Below are 15635 nucleotides of genomic sequence, written 5' to 3' on the forward strand. Positions count from 1 at the left end.
CAGTTCGATCGTCAACGTCGTTTTTATACTAGTCGTGTTTTGCTGTAACCTTGCGGCGATACTGCTGTTGCACGGGTTTGTGCAGTTGACGACGTTAAGTACGATACAGTTCGTGAATTGGCAGTGTGCCTCCAAGGCCATCACAAGGGTTGGAAGCCTAGCCTTCTTTATATAAAAAAAAATCTTGGAAGTCTTAAAAAACATCAATTTTCCGTCCATCGCACGCTTGGTGTGAATGTGATGTGATAAACCTTATTTGGTTTCATTGTATTTTGAGACTGTTATAGAAAACCACAACTACACAATCAAAATAGTGGCAGTACAGTACTCCTACTTAATAAGAACTGTAGAGAGGATGCATGATGAGGTGATGAGGCGATGGAAGGAACCCAAATGACGGAGACAATTTGGTTGGCAGTTTATTAAGTGGTGGCCTCAGTGCAGTGACTCGCTCTCTCACAGCTCCATTGCTCGCCTCGCTGCTCTCTGATTGCTCCGTCCATCCATTAACTCCTCCCCCCTCTTTATTGTGCATGCATGCTTTCCTCCTTTATAACTCCTGCCCGCGCTAGCTGCCCTCTCCACTGCATCGAAACCGGCCGCTCTCTCCAGACGCGCCTCTGGCTCCCGGTCGCCCCACCACTAGCCCTCTTCCTTCCTGACTTCCCAGCCCTCGAATCCTCGCGCTCGATCCAGCCATGAGACCGGGCGGCGGAGACCAGCAGGGCGGCGGCGACGGCACGACGCCGCGGTCCGCGGCGGCCGGGCGGGCCATGGTGGAGCTGCAGGCCAACGCGTCGGCGGCGGCGGCGGGCGGCGCCATGGTGGTGGGGCTCAGCCCGCTCAGCGAGACGCTGTGGCGGGACAGCAAGGCGCTGCCCCCCGGCGCCGGCCCCGCCGCGCTCATCGGCGACGTGTCAGCCAGGCTCACCTGGAAGGACCTCTGCGTCACCGTGGCGCTGGGCCCCGGCAAGACGCAGACGGTGCTGGACGAGCTCACCGGGTACGCCGAGCCCGGCTCGCTCACCGCGCTCATGGGGCCCTCGGGCTCCGGCAAATCCACGCTCCTCGACGCCCTCGCCGGCCGCCTCGCCGCCAACGCCTTCCTCTCCGGCAACGTGCTCCTCAACGGCCGCAAGGCCAAGCTCTCCTTCGGCGCCGCGGTACGTACGTGTTGTATGACTTGTGTCCAACCATTTTTGCATGCACCTGCTTCTCGCTTCATCGCATGAGCTATAAGCTTTGATTCACTACTCTCATCTGAAAAGAAATAAAAAAAATCCACCGTTCTATTTCTGAGCATCAAGCGTTCCGTACTACCACTTCAGTTCAGATCATACAAATATAGCAAGGTAGCAGTTCCATTAGGGGTTTCTTGATAGGATCTGTCCAAGTTCGAATCTACCGCCCATAACTGGCACCTGGCAGCATGCAAATCGTATTTGAAAGGGCCAGGATCTGGTAATCTGCATGCATGGTGTGCTTAAACACAGTGCAGTGGGCAACTTTTAAAAAAAATCATCTTGCTATATTTGCTATAATCGTATTTGTGCAGTGTGGTCATATATAGGTTTCCCCAAAAATGAATATGTGTAGTTATACATACAGTCACTTCACTAGGACTGCTACTTTCCTTTTAGACCTAGATGCACAGCTACACTTGACTACATACCAGTGCTACGAGAGATACAGAACAAACGGTTTATTTCATGTCGTGCAAGAGAGAAGCGAGAGATCGGCTAGCCGGCTCGGTAGTAATTAGCGACGGATACACTTCCAATCCAATCGATTCTGGCCGTTTATTCTCGCATCCGTCCCAGATGGCGAGAGCACGGCTACGCGTCGAGCTCTGGTCCGGTCCGGCGTGTAATGCAGGTAGGTGCGTGGATTTAATTCGCCCCGGTGGCTCGATGGCGCCACACCACTCTCGATGCCAAAAATTTCGTACTGCCATCTCGTGTTAATTTCGTGAGGTGAAAAGGAGGGAGAGGTCGGCTGTCAATATGGCTGCTGTGAGAGCGAGCCTGAACGGCTGAAGCCACCTACACAGCATAAATTCTGACAGCTGGGCTTGCTCTCTGATCCTGCTCTGAATTTATGGCGTTACACGGAGAACGCGTCTCTGCAGACGCAAAAGCAGTTGGCTTGCTCGGTTAATTAGCGCCGAGTTTTTTAGTTAGAGAAACTGGATGGATTAATTTTTGTGTTTATGCAGGCGTACGTGACGCAGGACGACAACCTGATCGGGACGCTGACGGTGCGGGAGACGATCGGCTACTCGGCGCTGCTGCGGCTGCCGGACAAGATGCCGCGGGAGGACAAGCGCGCGCTCGTGGAGGGCACCATCATCGAGATGGGCCTCCAGGACTGCGCCGACACCGTCATCGGCAACTGGCACCTCCGCGGGGTCAGCGGCGGCGAGAAGCGCCGCGTCAGCATCGCGCTCGAGCTCCTCATGCGCCCGCGCCTCCTCTTCCTCGACGAGCCCACCAGCGGCCTCGACAGGTACCTTAGGTCGTCGGATAAGAGGACAGGCTGCTAGTAAATGTTACCGAGTAAACTAACCGTGCGACGGTTGTGTATTTGTGCAGCTCGTCTGCGTTCTTTGTCACGCAGACGCTGAGGGGCCTGGCCAGGGATGGCAGGACAGTGATTGCCTCCATCCACCAGCCCAGCAGTGAGGTGTTCGAGTTGTTCGACATGCTCTTCCTGCTGTCCAGTGGCAAAACCGTCTACTTCGGCCAAGCATCCCAAGCATGTGAGGTAGTTATTACTTCCTTGCCCCATCTCCCTCACTGTTAGCAGTTGGCAGCCGGAACGCATGCCTCCACATCACCGTAACTGTAATTACACACAGCATAGCATGATCAGTCGACTGACTCCTTGCTCACCTGCAGTTCTTTGCTTCAGCCGGTTTCCCTTGCCCGCCTCTGAGGAATCCGTCTGACCATTTCCTGAGGTGCGTCAACTCTGACTTCGACAAGGTGAAGGCCACCCTCAAAGGATCAATGAAAGCAAGGGTAAGCAGCTAACTGGTCAATAGACAAATACAATAAAATTTGCAAATTTTGATGCTTGTTCTCTGCTGTAAATAAATGATCTAACATTTCGTGTTCATGAAAAGATTGAGAGGTCTGACGACCCCCTGGATAGGATGACCACATCAGAAGCCATCAGGAAGTTGATTGCATCATACAGCAGGTCCCAGTATTACTACGCCGCAAGGGAGAAAGTCAATGATATCTCGCGAATAGTACGTGCTCTGAGTCATCAAAAGCAACATTGATATGTTGTACCTGTTTTTGGTGTCCATAATTAATATCATATCTGGGGGCAGGAAATAACCATCTTGTTCGTTGCAGAAAGGAACGGTGCTGGATTCAGGCGGCAGCCAGGCCAGCTTCCTGATGCAGGCTTGCACCCTGACCAAGCGTTCATTCATCAACATGTCACGGGACTTTGGGTATTACTGGCTCAGGCTCCTGATCTATCTCCTTGTGACCGTTTGCATCGGCACAATATACCTGGACGTCGGCACCAAATACACATCCATCCTGGTAAGCATGAAGAAAAGAAATATGAACTTCTGGGCCGGACTGATATGAATGCACAATAATGCAGTCACATGAGCAATGTCATGAAACATATGAATGATTAATGCATTCACTACCTTGTCTCTGCAGGCCAGGGCTGCCTGTTCTGCGTTCGTCTTTGGGTTCGTCACATTCATGTCCATTGGAGGGTTCCCTTCATTTGTCGAAGAAATGAAGGTGGACTTCAGGCTGTGATATTTCACCTGCAAGATAGAAATGCTATGAACTGTCCTCACCTTTTGTTTGCTTCATTTATATAGGTTTTCCAGCGGGAACGGCTCAATGGGCACTATGGTGTTGCATCGTTTGTCATCAGCAACACTATCTCAGCAACGCCGTTCCTGATTCTAATATGCTTCTTGTCGGGAACCATATGTTACTTTATGGTGCGCCTTCATCCTGGTTTTGAACACTACATCTTTTTCGTGTTGAACCTCTACGCCAGTGTCACCGTGGTGGAAAGCTTAATGATGGCAATTGCCAGTGTCATTCCCAATTTTCTCATGGGTATCATCATAGGAGCTGGAATTCAGGTATGGCATTTTCACCCCCTTTCTCATGTCATTTTCCATGCCCCTACAATATGGCACAAGTTGACATAAACGACCATGTGACATTTAAGATGAAATCATGAATTATAGAGCCCCTAAACTTGGTAAGGTTTTCTGGGACCACAATACGAAGGACTTTACCTTGTGCTGATCCAGTAAGGGTTGTAAGCTTGTAAGGCATCCAGCTTGTCATATAACCACTCCTCACCAGTATTATTTGGAGCTTTACTACATATTCCAGTACAAGTTCAGCAATTTACCATTGAACTTGTATTTACTATCTGTGGCAAAAATATTTGGCTTGCTTTAGCTATTACTGCAAAAGATATTTAACAGTAGTCCAATGTTTCAGTTATGTTGAACAGTTTCATGCCACCACAAAACAAACATCAATTTACTTTCCATAGAAAGCTCCAGCTCTGGGGCTTAGCAAGAAGAAATTCTCACAATTTTCCTTGGACAGGGAATATTTATGCTGGTCTCGGGATACTTCAGACTTCCGTATGACATCCCAAAGCCATTTTGGAGATACCCCATGCAGTACATCAGCTTCCATTACTGGGCACTGCAGGTAAATTCGGTTCCACACAGTAGCAGATAAATACAATGCACACTACACTCCAACCTGAAACTTGACATCAAACTCTATACATCTTACAGGGCCAATGCCAGAATGACATGAAAGGCCTCGTATTTGACAACCAGTACCCGGATCAACCCAAAATCCCTGGTGACTTCATCCTGAAGTACATCTTCCAGATCAATGTGGATCGGTCCAAGTGGATTGATCTGTCGGTTATCTTCAGCATGATCTTCATCTACCGCATCCTGTTCTTCCTCATGATCAAGATCAACGAGGACGTGCTGCCATGGATCCGTGGCCACGTCGCCAGGAAAAGGATGCAGAACAAAGGCCCAAGCGCCACCTTCGGCAAGACACCCTCCCTACGAGGCTATGTTGTTGATCCAGAGCTTGGCTCCAACGAGGGCTAGAGGATAAAGCTGTTGTTTTGGGTGGTAGCAGGAATAGGGCATTTCTCCCCCAGCTCTTGGTGTTATATTGTACGTATTTAAGATGAGGAACTGGTATCATACGTTTTGGAACTGAAGCTAATTTGGGTACAGGTATACATACATGTAATGTGAGCAAAGTGGCATCGGAAAAATGCAGAGTGACACATAACTGATTGTTCAGGATTTATTGGCTCCTTTTGAAAACAGATGAAGAAATGGTTGGCGCCAACAACGCCAGTCTCAGTGGTAGTTTCATGAAAATAAATAAGATGCTACGTAGATGATTATGATGACATGGAACCATACGAAGAAAGAGAAAACAATCGTTTCACGGTGATGAAACGAGCAAGCCCCAGTTACCCAGATGTTGGAAACCGGACGACACTGCATTGAGGGGCTTCGTTTCATCTAGACGCGGCGGCGGGGATCCCGTGCGAAGCGCGGAGCTCCTCCTGTGATTATGTCGATCTCCCGCGTGGCGCAAGCTTTCCCGCCGGGCTTCCCGCCAATCTCCAATCCATATCTCGCCTCACTTCTCCCTTCCAATCTCATCGAGTGGCCGATGGCTATGGTAGGTCTCTGCGACGTTGCCGACGTAGGCCGCGCAGCAGTGCCATTCGATGGCGGGCCTAGAGAAGAATGGCGGCCCCTGCAAACGGACGGCTTCTTCACCGAGAGGTCTAACTTACGCGTCACCACATCAGGGATTCGTGAACCTGGAATCTTCACCATGACAGCCTCCGCCAAGTGCAGCATGTTGGCAGCCACGGAGGTCAATCCTCTTCCACAAATCCTAGGTAATTTCCCTCTCGTTCAGTTTGTGCATCAGTAGAAAACAAATCCCAATCAAGGTGTTGTTCGGGTTGCTTTTTTTGACAAAAAAAATTGTTTGGGTTGCTTGATTGCTTAATTGGATAGCTGAGGATGCCCTGCTCGTCAGATTTATGGGCTGGCCGGGTATAGGGTCAAGTAGATCCGGTTCACAAATGTAAGGTTAGTCAGATTGATTAAACTGAAAAACCTATGTTTCTTTTTATTCATGAAGCAGTGCAGATAAATTTGGCACTAGCTATCATCTGGTGTAGATGCTAGCCTGTTGTAGATGCTAGCCCGTCAATAATTATCAGTAGGTATCATCTTCCTATTTCACCATTCCGATGTTTTATTCAGTAAATATTATTTTGCCATTTTCACTCCCTGTTTTTGTCCAATTGGTAATTATATGCATTGGTTCTGAAGTGTGAGACATATCTGCTTGTGCTGCTATATATATGCCAGTTAAATCTGGCTCTTGAAAATTTTACTTGTGAACATATTATTAAATATTGCCGTCCATTTTCAGGAGACAAGGTGCCAGTAAATAGGATGATGGAAGGCTTCAGAAGATGGGAGGCACTATGTAGGAAATAAGAAGATGAAAATTTGAGTGGCAGTGGGGTTTTTAAGTTTGCCAGATTCCATATTTTGGTCATTTATCGCTTTAATTTGGGTGGCAGCGAGCACTCTAGTCTGAAGGTAAAACTAATCCATATCTGAATGTTAAACTGCTGCATATCTGAATGTGGAACTTCTTCGTATCTGAATGTGGAACTGCTACACCGAGTAACTCTATATATGTCAGCATAGTACTATGCTAATACTTAATTTAGATACAATTGTAGAGGCTACAAAGTTCTCATGGCACATTTGATATAACTGTAGAGGCTACAAAGTTCTCATGGCACATTTGATCACAACATCTTATAAGAATTAAATGCTGCAGTCTTTCTATGAAATTGTGCAACGAAACTCTGCATTGAGAGAGAGAGTTTTATTTCATTGAAAAGCTGATGTGGCAGTCTTGGTAACATTGCGATCAAACTGTGCACTGAGATTGGTCTAAGGGCAACCACAATGTATGAAAAAAGTAGCCTTAAGCCACTCATTACTCTGAAAAAGATAGCATTAAAACATTATGGGGATGCACCTCAAGGAAAAAAGCTTAAAGGAGCACCTCAAGCTTACGGTTCACCATAAGGAAAGAAGAATTAATTTCTTCTCTCTCCTCTCCCTCCTTTCTCTTTCATGGCATGTTTAAACATGGGGCGGAGAGATTGACGGATGGGGAGTTGGAATGCAGGATTTTTTTATCTTGTGTGGACCTCCGGGGTGTTCGCTTCAGCTTATTCAGCCGGCTTATCAGCCATCAAACAGTATTTTCCTCTCACAACAAATCAGTCGTTTCAGCTTTTCAGCCAGCTTATAAGCTGAAGCGAACAGCCCCCTCATCTTGCGGTCCAATTTAGACAATAGCATTGTGAGTATGGCTGAAACAAAGATCAACCGTTTATGGGCCCACTCTTAAGGTTATGGTGGACCAGATACATTGAGCATGCCCTAAAGGCTCAAGAGTACGGCTCACATGGCTACACTGTATAGTCACATTGATTTTGCTGGCTTGAGCGTTACACAAAGTGGTAGTACTACATATTAAAGGAATTGTAAATGCCCCATTTGAATCTAACAAGATCAATGTGGTACTATTTGTGATTAAAAGTAGGTTGACAAGTTTCAAACATTTCACATGGATTCATTCAAGTTGTGTTTGTAATGGTAATGACCGACACAATTTCTACATGACCATGTTATAGTTACTGATCGACCTTAATTGGTGCAGCCGCCAGTAGCAACAGGAGCTAAGTATATGTTTCAAGCCAGATCAAGAACCCTAGTACAGTTATTATGTAAAAAAAAAGACGATAGTACAGAATGATTCAGTTTGGTCCCCTTGTGCCAGGCACAGGACATGGGTTCAACACTTCAACTTCAAAGCCTATATCCCATTTTCCATGTTCCAAGCACTAACAATTCTCCCTAATTTTTCCTGTGTTCTACAATGCAACCAACACTAGTATTTTGGAATGTTGCTAATAGGAGAAGAAAATAATCAGGGCTGAATCTAACATGTTTGTATTTCTTGGTGCCGTAAAAATAGAGTAAGATTTACTAAAAACACGAGTAGAGTCGTAGAGAAAACCTGGGATCTGAATGGAGGTGTCGGTCAGATTGATATGTGCTTTGGCCTTCTTAAATGCCATGGTAGATGCAGAAGGTAACTAGGGCATGTTTTCTTCCACTTGCTAAACTTTAGCACCCGTCACATCGAATGTTTAGATACTAATTAGAAGTATTAAACGTAGACTATTTACAAAACCCATTACATAAGACGAATCTAAACGGCGAGATGAATCTATTAAGCCTAATTAGTCCATGATTTGACAATGTGTTGCTACAGTAAATATTTGCTAATGATGGATTAATTAGGCTTAATAGATTCGTCTCGCCGTTTAGATTCCACTTATGTAATTGGTTTTGTAAATAGTCTACGTTTACTACTCCTAATTAGTATCTAAACATTCGATGTGACACGTGCTAAAAATAAGACACGGGAAGAAAATAGCACCAGATAGAGAGGCGCCGTACAGATAGTCAGATATCATGTGGTATGCAGGCAGACTCTTGTTCAGATAAAAACGCAGTAGGATGGGGGGACACTGTCGAGCGCATGGGCTCTACAGAAATCTTCAAGAAAGATTCGGAGCATCAACCCTCGGATCCATTTTTGGGAAAGCGTTTTCTCTTTTGGATTTTGCTCAGTTTCTTTTTTTTTCACAACGTTCTAGGCTCAAAGCTAAATTGAGCATCAGAAATAATCGTAAGTTTTCGTAAACTCTGAATAGATCTCACCTCCCTGCAATTCCCTGTGGCAGTTTGTTGATAGCAGATCATAAACAATCTATGAAAACCGGTGTTTGGATCCCCGAACTAAGTTGATAGCAGATCATAAACAATCTATGAAAACCGGTGTTTGGATTCCCGAACTAAATTTTAGCTCCTGTCACATCGAATGTTTGGACACTAATTAGGAGTATTAAATATAGACTAATTACAAAACCAATTTCACAACCCCTAGGCTAAATCGCGAGACGAATCTATTAAGCCTAATTAGTTCATGATTTGACAATATGGTGCTACAGTAAACATTCGCTAATGATGGATTGATTAGGCTTAATAGGTTCGTCTCGTCGATTTAGCCTAGGGGTTCTACAATTAGTTTTGTAATTAACTTATGTTTAGTCCTCCTAATTAGCATCCGAATATCCGATGTGACACGGACTAAATTTTAACTCCAGGATCCAAACACGTCATAAAGATCCGGACACCCTCTTGTACTCTTCAAAATGCTGGAGGATGGATGACATATGCAGCCCGGATGCGGATCAGACGCAGTCTGACTTGGCCGAGCCACATGCTTCGAGGACGCCGGAGTCCCGCCGCTGCTTAGCGCCGGAGGTCAAGCTCAGGAGCTGCTCGCTCCGGCAGTGCATCCGTGGTGCTATGCGGGAAACGAAATGGCCGGGCCGAGCAACGCCTTCTGCGTGCCGCCGCCTTGGGCCGAGCCTTGCCGACGAACGCGTTCCCAGGACTTTGGACCGCCATGTCTGCGGCGAGCCATGCTAGCGCATCGTCGACAGCGATTGTTGTGGCTCGATCGATGCCTGTGCGGAGGACAAGGACGAAGAGAGTCAACGTATTGCCGCGAAGGCCACCATGGCGCACGCACTGCAAGTGAATGTTCCAAGTTTGTATGCATTTCTTCGTATTCCCTGTTGGCTCTTTACACTGCAGCCAGAATCTTAGGAGTAACTTTTCTGCCTGTCTCAAGGTGCTACTTGATTTGCTCCATTCATGAACCAAACAGAGCATCCAGGGTTTGACACATTTTGAACTGGACTAGGCATTTTTTGCACGGTTTACCTGCACAAGGAATTGAACCTGGTTAATTATGCACACATCCGGAGCAATAGAAGCAGGATGAGTTCTTCGGACCACTGAAGCAGGCGCACTGACGAACCATGTCACATCCTGCAGGTGTAGACAATCAGTCGATCAGTAGCAACCACGCTCGCGTTCGTACCCGAGGCGCAGTAGTCCGAGGTGCGCATGCCCAGCCGGCGCGGGCACAACCGCGGCGTGGCCCGGACACGGCGAGCGGTGCCCGCCTCCGGCGTCCGGTCGTAGCTGCGGGAGCAGAGATACTGCTGGCGCTAGCTGTTGAGCCAGGGATTGGCCTCACGATCTCCGCCGGGACCAAGGGCGGAAATGACGGCAGCGGCCAGCGGTGGCGGACAGCGCCGGACGGAAGCCGAGCCGAATCAGGGGTGCATGTGGGCCCACACCATGGTTTTCTGACAGCTAGGAGCAAGCGGCCTGTTCGCTTCAGATTATTCAGCCGGTTTATCAGCCACCAAACAGTGTTTTCCTCTTACAACAAATCAGCCATTTCAACTTTTCAGCTGGCTTATCAGCTGAAGCAAACATGATACGAAGGCGGGTAGCTGCTGGAACGCGGCCGCGCTCTGGCGAGCCGGAGCACCAAGCAGATGAAGCGCTTGTACCCACGTCGGGTGCTCGGGGGTGGACGGTATTTCATTTACCGTCCACCCCTCGAGTCACTGCGGGCCGTTCGATCGCACACGCGCGGCCCGGATGCGGCGCGGTCGCGGTCGGAGCCTGACTCGGTCGTTTCCGATCTCGGGAACCACATGGCGGAGGCCGGAGGTCGGGTGGCGCTGGCGCCCCTACGACCGCTGCTCGACGTCGCCGGCAGCCTGCGTGCCGCAGTGTCGTCGCCGTCTTGCGCCGAGCCTTGTCGATCTGCGGCGAGGACGGTCTGGGGCGTTGTGAGCGCGCCGCCGCAGGGCATCGCCGACAGCCGATCCAACCTTCAAGGTCTTGGCTCGATTGATACATGCACTGGCTTGATGCTGAGGACAAGACGATCAATGTATTGAACGAAGCTGTGCGTGGATCATCCATCGGTTGCCGCGCGCGGCCACCAAGACGCGCGAGCTTGCATTGCCTGGTTTTCCGACCGAGATTCAAGTGAAATCGAGCTGCCCGGCCTTGTCCGGGAACGTGTTGCTCACTACGGTCTCAACAGCTTCGACGTCGGCGGCAACAGATTCCCGTGGAGCAATGGCATACCCGAGGAATTTCCGGGGTTGCTCGAATGTGGCAATGCGAATTCTTTGCTCGTCATTAATTTTAAAAAAAAACTTTGCTGCGAACAGGAACTCTGAATACCCACCCAAACGAGAAGAAACAGGTGCACTACTCAAACCGGATGTTTAAAGAGAGATCCAACAACAACAAGAAGAAGAAAGAAACTAGACGTAAGGGTAAGGCTGCCTCTCTCTTCTACGGCGAGCTGGAGCTAGGGGATGCCCCGGCGATGATGATTGGCCAGCTAGACGCCAGAGGGACCTTCACTTCAGGCCACCTTCTTCAACGAGATGGGCTTCGGCCTGCTAGAGCTTTGTGGATACATGAGCCTTCTCGGGCCATCTATAGTAAGTTTTAGGAGCATTTGTGTTTGTACCCTCCTTTGAAGTATAACTGTGATTTTACCCTCATTTTATTAACTTTGTGATTTTACCCTCAACTTTTCACAAGTCAATACGATTTTACCCCTAATCAATAGTCAAAACAGGGGCAAGTACACAAAAACCAAGGGCAAAATCGCATTGACTTGTGAATAGATGAGGGCAAAATCATAAAGTTCAAAAAATAAGAGTAAAAATACAATTGCACTTCAAAGTAGGAGCAAGATAAAAAAAAACCTAAGTTTTTACCAGTAGGAACAAATTAGAAAAGTCAACAGTAGCAAGAAAGGGGGCTTTGAAGCAGGAAGAAATTGTCAGAATGAATCCCATAGCATTGAACGATTCAAACTTGTGAGCCTTGCATATAAGATGTCCAAAAAATGGCAGTCACGAGTCTAAAGAGGTGTTTGGATACACCCCACTAAAATTTAGCACATGTCACATCAGATGTTTAGATGCTAATTAGGGGTATTAAACATAGGCTAATTACAAAACTAATTGCATAGATGGAGTCTAATTCGTGAGACGAATCTATTAAGCCTAATTAGTCCATGATTTGACAATGTGGTGCTACAGTAACCATTTGCTAATGACGAATTAATTAGTCTTAATAGATTCATCTCGCGAATTGGCACATGGTTCTGCAATTAGTTTTATAATTAGCTCATGTTTAGTCCTCCTAATTAGCATCCAAACATCCGATGTGATACTGCTAAAGTTTAGCATCTAGTATCCAAACACCCGCAGCCATGGCTCTACTACGCTGATGTAATGCTATCGTTAAGATCCAATGCCATTAGAAGTTGCCGATAGGAGTAGAAATGCTGTTTCTGTAATTGCAAAGAAATAGTCTGACACTTGTTTTTTATTGCCAACATACTAAAACTATTGGAGAGTTGTACATATAGCTGCTAGGTTAACACATCCAAGATCTATTAACTACATGCTTGATAATTGGTTAATGGGCATTGAAATGAAAGAAAGAGGATGGCTTTTTGCAGGGGCAACAACCTTTTTATAGGCAACTTGGTACACTCGCAATGATCCAATATTTGAGGGGGGAAAAAACGGTTTGCCTGCTTTACACAGGCTACCTTCATAGGTATATCATCAACAAAGCACACAGCACAGCAAATCAAATTATAAAGAATCAATTCAGAGACTCAAATAGGTAAGTGAAACTTAACAAATCCAAGCATATGTTTACATGTCAATTAAAGTGCCAGCAGATTGCCAAAATGGCAATATGGCCATTACAACGCACTTTCAATATTTTTCACATAAAGCAGCAGATCGCTAGCTGTGAAGTCAATATATTGCAGCTACAAACAAGTCATGAGGTAGGCAAGAAGAAATATGCAACAGCTAAGGCACTAAGCTAATAGTCTCACCTAAAATTCTTTGCTGATATATAAAGCTAGTTATGTACAGTAAATTATTTAACTGGATCAAGGGTCGAGGACTGGAAGCCTGCAGTAGAAGCTAATGGACTTGTCTGCCAATCTAGTTCCCGGGATGAAGTACTGGAATACCACTGTTAAGCAAGCACCACCAGGAGCAATGCCTATACAAATAGTGAGAAAAATGTAAGGAAAAGAGTCTCTGTTGAACACAACATGTCACTGAGATTAGAGCTGAAAACAGACCATAGAAGGTATAGTCTGGCTTGGCGAAGTGACAGTGTAGACTCTTAACAAGGTGCTTCATATTCACTTGCTGCAAGAACATAGAAAGAAAAGAAATCAATGAAATAGATGGCACGAAGAGAAGAGTGGGAGAGTAAAATAAGTGGAGCTCAGGAACAATACCACTGAAAGTGCTTCCCCTCTCTCAACCGCCATATCCATACGAGTCGAAGCTGTCAGATTTTGATCACCAACAGGTGCATTTGCTGAAATGCAGAGCAGTATGGTGCCAACGGAGTTAAAAAAAGAGGCCGGAACATGAACAAATCAATGCTGATTGAAACTACCCAGTGCCATATCTTACCACGATCGCCAATAACCCGAAGCTTCCTGAATTCAGAGCCAACCGTAACAAGAGAAGTGGAAACTTGAAGATGGAGATCGCCATATTGCGTAACAGCTACTGTTAGTAGATCACCAACATTTTTTAGACGATCCACTAAGCTTTGCAATTGTGGCAGATCAGGAACCTGGACTAGAGTCTGCACAAAGGATACCCGCCATGTATCATCACCCATTAGGGCTTCTGTCAGCTAAGCAAAAAGGTCACACTAGTGCTACAAGCCTTTGGACTTATAATAACATAAAAATGAATAAATACAGACCCCTCCAAATTGCAAGAACACTTCCCCCAGGAAAGTGTAGTTGGATTGTTTAAAGCTTAAAACTGGTTTGCCGAACATGTATTAGAGAGTGTAACTCAATTTCAGCACAAAGAGAGCATTTAATTCTGCTGCAATTTATTGACAATTGCTATTATAGGTTGCTCTTGTCCAGTACTGCAGGCAAGTGCATTTTCACATATTTTTTAAGAATAAATTCCTGGATCAAACCCCATTCTAAGAACCAAAATATCTTTCAATGTTTCAACAGGAGAAATGAGTTCAGAGTTGAATCCATTCACTTCATGAACCAGTCTTTCAACTAGGAACATGTATACCAACAAAAGCACGGTATTAGTTCATCCATCCAACAAGAATATAATCCCACTAAAAATTGCATAGTCAGAATCATTTCCATTAGGCTCAATTGTAACTTTGAATAGTTAAATTTGGATCTTAATTAATCGGGTGAACCTGAACCATAGGACCACCTTTTGGTTTCAATACATGATTATTGATTAGGAACCATAAGATGCTACATGAACTGATGAACGCCACACACCTGAGGGAGATCCTTGGCGGCGTCAAGGGCGGCCTGCAACCGCTCGACGTCGGAGCGTGAGAGAGGCCGCGAGATGGGCACATCCTGCACGACGGCCGCGCGGGAGCCCTTGGTCTCGAAGGTGAGGAACGGCGTGGCGGATCGTGACCCTGCGGGCAGCTTGTTGACGAGCCTCACCTGTATCGCGGCGGCGCCGGCAGCGTCCCCGGCGGCCGGCGGCTGCGCGTGGACTGCGAGCACGCTGCGGAGCGCGCGGTGAAGCAGCGCGACCTCGACGGAGAAGGCGATTTGGTTCCCGTTCCGCGAGGACAGGTTGTACTCCCGGAAGAGGAGATCCTTGGCGAACTGCGCGACGCACTGCGGGCCGCCGCCGTCGGGCCCCGCGGCCGTGGCGCCGAGGAGGTTGTGGAGGAGCATGGCGTGCGTGGGCGTGAGGAAGACGTGGCAGACGCGCCCCACCTTGTCCATGGCAGGTAGGAACCCTGCGCGGCAAAAATCGCGGGGGACGCATGAGACGTGCTCGACGAATTGCGGGAGAGAGGGAGGGGGAGAGGGGAGGCTGTGCTTGTGTAATATGGCGCTTACGCTTGTCGAGGAGGGAGATGCCATCATCGGTGAAGAAGGCCTTGAACTTCATGGCTTGCGCTCCGCGACGGCGGTGGCGGCCTCTGCCTTCGTCTTCTCGTTGTGCGGCGAGGGAGTCGCTGTGCTGGGGGCTTGCCGCTGGGGAATTTGGCGCGGGTTTGGAAAGGCTTCGCGCCCGTAGAAGAGCCGGCGGCGTCGGGCGTGACTGGTGGTCAGTGGGGTTCCTTCTTCGGCACACTTGGGCCCTTTGTTGCTTTTGCGCCGTGGGCTTAACAATCATTTCATACGGGTCTATTGTGATTATGGGCTGGAATTGTGTGTGCTGAATCAAGAATGAATTTTCCAATTCGAAGCTAGAAATCAGCGAAAACACATTTACTTGAATAAAATGATTTTTTTAGGACTGAGTAAAATGATGTTCTGCGTGTTGGTAAAACACATTTGTTGGTCTTTCTTGCAGGGCGGGAGAGATTGGCTTGCGAAATGTGTAGGTTCGTATTGGTGCATGCTGCATATATATTGAACACGAAACGTAGCACAGTCACGGAGCATTCGTCAAAGTTCAAACTGAGTTAGGTTATTAAAAACGCAAAAATTCAGGAAGGAGTTGCTTTTCGT

At 47.3% G+C, this 15635-nt stretch overlaps 2 protein-coding genes across 2 annotated transcripts; one reads left to right on the forward strand and one right to left on the reverse strand.

Moving 5' to 3' along the window:
- The first annotated feature begins 698 nt into the window (after positions 1-698).
- LOC101782221 (ABC transporter G family member 11) lies at positions 699-5401 on the forward strand. The gene is made up of 10 exons (XM_004976252.4): positions 699-1163; positions 2216-2505; positions 2592-2763; positions 2898-3020; positions 3125-3253; positions 3363-3557; positions 3684-3770; positions 3854-4126; positions 4608-4715; positions 4805-5401. Exons 1-10 carry the CDS (start codon positions 699-701, stop codon positions 5135-5137), a joined length of 2175 nt encoding a protein of 724 aa, XP_004976309.1. The 3' UTR covers positions 5138-5401.
- Positions 5402-12731: 7330 nt separating this feature from the next.
- Positions 12732-15069, reverse strand: LOC101782626. The gene is made up of 6 exons (XM_012847608.2): positions 15018-15069; positions 14433-14914; positions 13573-13750; positions 13392-13474; positions 13230-13299; positions 12732-13147 (listed from the first exon to the last, which is right to left on the reverse strand). Exons 1-6 carry the CDS (start codon positions 15067-15069, stop codon positions 13032-13034), a joined length of 981 nt encoding a protein of 326 aa, XP_012703062.1. The 3' UTR covers positions 12732-13031.
- Between the last annotated feature and the right edge of the window lie 566 nt (positions 15070-15635).

The sequence above is a fragment of the Setaria italica genome, chromosome VII (genome assembly GCF_000263155.2).
Source record: "Setaria italica strain Yugu1 chromosome VII, Setaria_italica_v2.0, whole genome shotgun sequence".
In the NCBI taxonomy this organism is placed as follows: domain Eukaryota; kingdom Viridiplantae; phylum Streptophyta; class Magnoliopsida; order Poales; family Poaceae; genus Setaria; species Setaria italica.